We start from the raw sequence: 6,026 nt of genomic DNA, 5'->3' as shown, positions 1-6,026 counted from the left end.
CAGCAGAGTAGACAGAGTTCCTAGTAAGGGGGAGCTCTGCATGACACTAGGTTGTTGTGGGGGCAAGAAAAAGTGAGGATGATACCCGCAATCTGTCCCTGAGTTGATGTGTGAGCGACTGGGGGCCTGGTTATGGTAGCAGAGTATCATTTAAAAGGATAAAAGCAGGGGATGGTTTCATGGACCTATTACTGTACTTGATTTGTCATTCAGTTTGCACTTTAATTGGTTAATGTTCATAATATATGGTTAAAATGTTGGTAATGTTATTTTGTAAATAAAAGGGGCTGCTATGGGCAATTTAACCCACAAGATGGCGTCAGTGTTTTATTTAGGCGTTAAAAAAAAAAAAAGCTGTGGTTGTGGAGTTAAATAGGATTGGCTATGGCAGGGTTAAGGCAGTCTTCCTCAACTCTGCCATGGTCATGTATGCTGTGTGTTGTGTGTGTGCTGTGTGTAAGTCAGTGCCGAGCCGTGACAGAGGCTGGAAGTCCCGCACAGACCCGGGATAGCACATTTTGTTAGACCCGCCCCTCCCGTCATTTCTCCTCCAGCTAGTGATGTGATTGTTCTGTCTTCCAGCACCGATCACCTGCTACACACAGCACCGGGGAGGACCCATGTACAGCCAGCACGGGGCTGAACGTCTCATTCTGCCTCTCCAGCAATAATGGCAAGAAGGAGTTCCCTCTTCATCCGGATAGTGGAAGGAAAGAACTTACCAGCCAAGGACATGTAAGTAAAGAGGGGTAGGTGGGCTTGTGTATTGTTCTTGTATAGGTGTGTGTCAATATGTGTCCTGATGATGATGGAGCTATTATCAGACTAACTTCATTCACAGGATTTCATAGTCACCTCTGCATGTCACCACAGGTGAACAGATCACAAAGTCAACCCCACTCCAATCTGCTCCTGTGCTGAACAATGACAGCCTGATGGCAGGAATAAGACAAATCCAGCCTCAAATAATCAAAAATGCATCCATACCATTGATTGGTGACCCGTTCACAATTGTGCTTTGTGGAAATCCTTGCGTTTTTCGCCACATTGCGCAGGTTCCATTTGTTGTAAATGGCACCCTAACTCATTGCATAGTCGAGCACAATGCAGATCAGAGCATTGCAACATACATGCCATGTACTGCGGTGTGTTGTGTCTTTAAAAAAGGGTTGAATATGTTTTTTTGTGCATTTTGGTGCATTGGCAGTCTGTTCATAATAAATGGGCTGCATTCATGCTTGTTTATTAGGGCAATGCAACTCCTAAGTGTGAATGAGCCATCATCTGTCCCAATATTCAGTCCACAGCGAAGTGCTGCTGCGGTAGCAGTTGTCTCTAGACAGCAATCTTTGCCTTGGGCTGTGAAATTGCAGGAGCTGTCTACCCATCCAAGTCATCCTGTGCCGTCTGGCGACATACGTGCTTTCACAGACACCTTACCCAGCACATGAATGTATTGTCTCAGACCGTGCCAGCTTACACTTCATGATGTCTCTATTTAGTACCATGCCATTACCAAGGAATCCTATGAAGCACTGAAGATTACGCACCTGTAAAATCTTAATCACATCTGAAATATAAGATTCCAAGTAAAATGAAGCTATTACCTGTAGCAGCTTGTTGGCTTGGCACAGAATGTTCGAAGAAATAATTGTCACCCAAATGAGACAGGCAGGGAGAGTCTGGAAGGCTTTTCTTCTTCATCCTACGTGTGAAATTAGATGCATATTCTCCTATATCATATTGCGGTGTATGCAGTAATGCTTTAGTATTTGTGTGCAGAACACAGTATTAAGATGAACAAGTTGGAAATTACCTTTGTTCATCAGGCCGGGTTGGGATGCCAGCTGAGTACCACTGACTGAACACTCATATCTATGAAAACATTAGTGGGCTATTTCGGAAGATTCACCAGCAACATTTGCGAGCATTTACCAACATACACCTTTCACTGGGCACTGACATTTTGTACTATTTTCCCTATTTATAACCTATGTAATGTAACAATCAGGATATATTTAGTTTACTAGTTTTGCCTTTTAGGATTCTGCTTCAACTGATGCCCCCCAAAAAAGGTACCTCTCCCTAAAGACCGATGCCCAGTGTTTAAAGACATTTTACTTCTTGAAATTCCTGATGCTTGGGCATGCCACCCTAAAATATCTACCTTATCTACCATCTTTAAGCACCCTCCTAATACTGAATAGAATGTGATTTGAATCGGAATAGCCATGTCTCACCTTCCGTAGAGATATCAGATAGCATGTCTGATGTGTGATAGCCTCATAGCATGTTGGGAAAGAGGAGGCAAACTTTGTTTTTTCATTTTAACAGAATCTGCATTATGCTTAGTGTCAGCATGATTACGAAAACTCCACTGTCTAAAATAATACATACTGTACATAAAACAGTTGGTGACAATCACAAGGTTGACAGAAACATTTGCTGCATGGTAAATGCTGTGTATGTTGCAGACCAGTATTTAGTGAAATGGGATTTGCCTTGTCTTTATAAATACATTCCCTAAAGCGCTTTGTAATTGTGGGAACATTTTGTGTCCTGACATGCAAAGAAAATGCCTACCAATCTCGATTGATTGACATGCCCATAATCAATCTTGATTATGGGCATGGAATTCAAAGATAAAATTATGGGATTCCCTAATTGGAAGTGCTTGCTCTAATATTCCCTTTCACTTATAAGAATGTAGAGGACACACATCAACTGATCTGAAAGAAGAATTGGAAACCTTCTACATAATGCAGTTATTTTCACCCCTCATCTCTGACTTGTTGCAGCAATACATTTGGTGAGTCTTTGCTGGGTCATCTTTACACCAGGATTTTCAAACTCCAGTCTGTAAGGGCCAGGATCCACACACATTTTTTGTATTTAATGATTAAATGAAAATCCTGGTTTGTGTCTGGCCCACAAGGACTGGACTTGGACAGCATTGTCCTAGACCATCTCCAAGTTTAGAGATGGCTGTTTTGTATCCTTTATAGCTGCGTTTCTTAACTGGGGGTATCCATATGACTTGGGCATACAGCGAATGGAATTGATTTCTTAGAAGTCATTTGCTATTTGTTAGCAAATGTTTTTAATCCTGGACCAGATCCATTCCAGGTTTGCTGCACACAGAGCCAGCTGCCAGAGACATTGTCACTCCTGTTCACACTCAGGAGTTACATTATCAGTGGCCATCCAATGGCTGAAAAGGATTGCCGTCTTCATATGGTGGCGACAGGATCCTGGACCTGTCATCGCTGCAAGGCAGCTACACACAGGTAAGTCTGCGCCATGTTTTGTAAATGTGCTGTACATACATTCCCTACATGGCATCATTATCACTAAATTTTAGATGATTTTCTTCTTTTAAAATGTCCTGTGACCAAAGGCACCAGGTAAACACTACTAAGAATAACCTGCAGCTCCAGATGCCTTCACTTTGGCTCTTTTATCTAGAGCACCCTGCAAGTTTCAAAACCAAAGTTATTTTGTTTTCAAAAAACCTATTTGACTAAGGCTGTATCTTTGCGTGGGACCATTAAAGCCAAATATTTTGGTGTAGGGGAGTTTTCACTATAAACTGCAACTGTGTATAACTTGAAGACTATGGCACAGTTATTTTACAAGTTTTTCCTTTTTTTAGCTCTGTTTAATACAGGCTATACCTATCACTGCTATCTCTACCAATGCCACTTTTAGGTTCTAAGACTTACTTATTGGCCATTGGGCAGCCTCAAATGATTCAAAGCAATGCAACAGAATTTACATTACAGCACTGGGAAGTGTACACAGAAAATAAGATTGCAAGAGCAAAGTGGACTTTTTCGGCAGAGAAATCTCTGCATGTTGTTCAGTTTATGTTTGTGTTTAGTTCTGCTTTTACTGACCCCTTAAGGCAATTCTTCTAATGAAATAGAAAACAATATATAGCTTCCATGTCTCTTATACAGTGGTTCTCAAGCTATATAATTATTCATATTAGGCTAGTGCTAACTGCTTAATTCATTACAGCCAGACATTTGTGCTGCTCCCCTCTTCCTGCTTCTCAGTCCCATAACAGTTACATGGTCTGCAATCGCAATAGTTAGTGGCTATAGTCTGTGAAGTCATTGACCGTAACAAATATATCACTTGATCCCTTCCCTTGCACCTTCGTATTGTTCAGTAATACAACCCAACATCTAAGCTGAGCTATAGGGAGGTTCAGAAGGCAGGGCATGGGACGATGTACAAACTTTAACTATAGATAGCCTCCACTGATTAATTTACATTGCATTCTTAATTTTAGTCATCCATGTTTGTATCAGGTTGTGCATTAAATATGATTATATATATATATATATATAGTATTATATATAAGTATACATTTAGAAAACATCATAAAAAAGCTCATGAATCAGCATTCATCTTATTGTATGAAGTGAAGACTGTATGTAGATGCACAGTCAGTCTCATCAAGTTAATGTTCTCAGGGTTCCCTAAAAGGGGCCAGAAAAACAGCATTGTCAGCATGCATCAGAACAGGACAACTCCATTCCTCATTTACATTTTATGAGAATGGGGGGTTGTTGCTCCATCAGTGTGTTGCCTTACTGGGCATTTTAAAGAAATCTTCCAGAGATTACTCTTGTCAGCACTGATTGAAGAGTCCATTCAGTAGTGCTACCGGTCCCTGATGAAGGAGGATTTTGCTGGGTTCCCAAAACACATGGGCTTACTTTTTTGTTGTTGGACAATAAATTGTGGAATTTCCCATCAAGTGGTTTTGTGCAGTTTTTTATGTTCTAATATACATCATTTATATTTCTGAAATGATTATAGTAAACCAAATAATTGTTAGGAGAGATGTGTAAAAAGATGTGGTTTTTAATGTAGGGAGGAGTTTATCTGTATGTTATACACTTATAGAGGACATAAGGTGGAGTATCAGATACCTACTGATGGCATCAAAGTGTGCATTGAAAATAGAAATGTTTATTTAAAAAATCATTAGCATTTTGATAACCAGGGAAGGAACTAGAGAAGGTAAAATATAAGTAGGTAAGAAATAAGGGAGGTGTTATGTTTTTATGATAATAGGATAGCTTACTGGTGTTAAAGTTTGACTTTCAAGTTAAAAGTAGACTTTAGTTCAATTAAACTAATTGACTAAATCATTCACAATTTATTTACATTTTAAATATTTCAGAAAATGAAATTATGAATTTTAACAAACATTTAAGTTTGTGATGTAGCTACAGACCTATAGGACCAAATGCAGAAATTGAACCTAGACCCCCTGCCAGAGCTCTGCACCTTATCCACTTACATGAGAGCTTAGACCCCTCAGGGTCTCAATGACAAATAAAAGCTTTGTATAAAGGTTGAAGTATAACTAAACGTCTGTTCATAATCTCAGGTTGCCATGAATCACACATATGTACATAGTGGCATGTGTTATCTTATATAAATACTGCCAAATGTCATATAGTCACAATATGTAACATCTTCCATGCATGTTAGTATTCCGATTTTATAAATAGTTGACTAAATCATATTTTGTTTTGGATAGTGATGTGACATTTTTTAAACCTTTTACTAAGAAATAGGTTTAGTGTTTAAAAGCAAAAACATTTTAGGTGCAGCAGCAATCACTGGCTTTTGTTCATTAGTTTAAAATCCCTTTATGATATATTAGTAATTGGGTTTCTGGAAAGGGAGTTAGGATCCTATCATTTCCAACATGGTTGATCTCCTATTTAAAATACAACTTGTATGTAAAGGCACTTGTATATGTATACTTGTGTGTGTAAACAACTATTAAATACAGTCATTATGGCCTAGTCTACACGGACGTTTACCCCAGCGTTTAACCTGAGGCTTTTAAAGCCCTTGTTTAAAATCCCCATGCATTACAATGGGTTAATATACTTCCCACAACTACATATCTCCCCTCCTATTGTGTGTAAATTCCCCCACCTACTAGATTGTAAGCTCTTCGGGGCAGGGTCCTCTCCTCCTGTGTCACTGTCTGTATT

The 6,026-nt window shown here is 39.3% G+C and overlaps 1 protein-coding gene across 3 annotated transcripts in view; it reads left to right on the top strand.

Moving 5' to 3' along the window:
- Positions 1-395: 395 nt before the first annotated feature.
- The window catches only part of LOC140334470 (ras GTPase-activating protein 4-like), a 66,137-nt gene continuing 60,506 nt past the window's right edge, over positions 396-6,026 (top strand). For 2 of the 3 annotated variants that reach the window (XM_072416756.1, XM_072416750.1), the window contains exon 1: positions 398-735. Coding sequence is in view for 2 of the 3 variants with exons in the window: in XM_072416750.1 (XP_072272851.1) it covers positions 671-735 (65 nt within the window). In the remaining variant the exon portion in view is untranslated. Of the gene's footprint in view, positions 736-6,026 lie in introns of all 3 variants that reach the window. The other variant, XM_072416764.1, reaches the window with a different exon arrangement.

Source organism: Pyxicephalus adspersus, chromosome 1, assembly GCF_032062135.1.
Source record: "Pyxicephalus adspersus chromosome 1, UCB_Pads_2.0, whole genome shotgun sequence".
Classification (NCBI taxonomy): Eukaryota; Metazoa; Chordata; class Amphibia; order Anura; family Pyxicephalidae; genus Pyxicephalus; species Pyxicephalus adspersus.
Note: the sequence above shows the minus strand (reverse complement) of the source record. Positions and strands in the feature narration are given on the sequence as shown.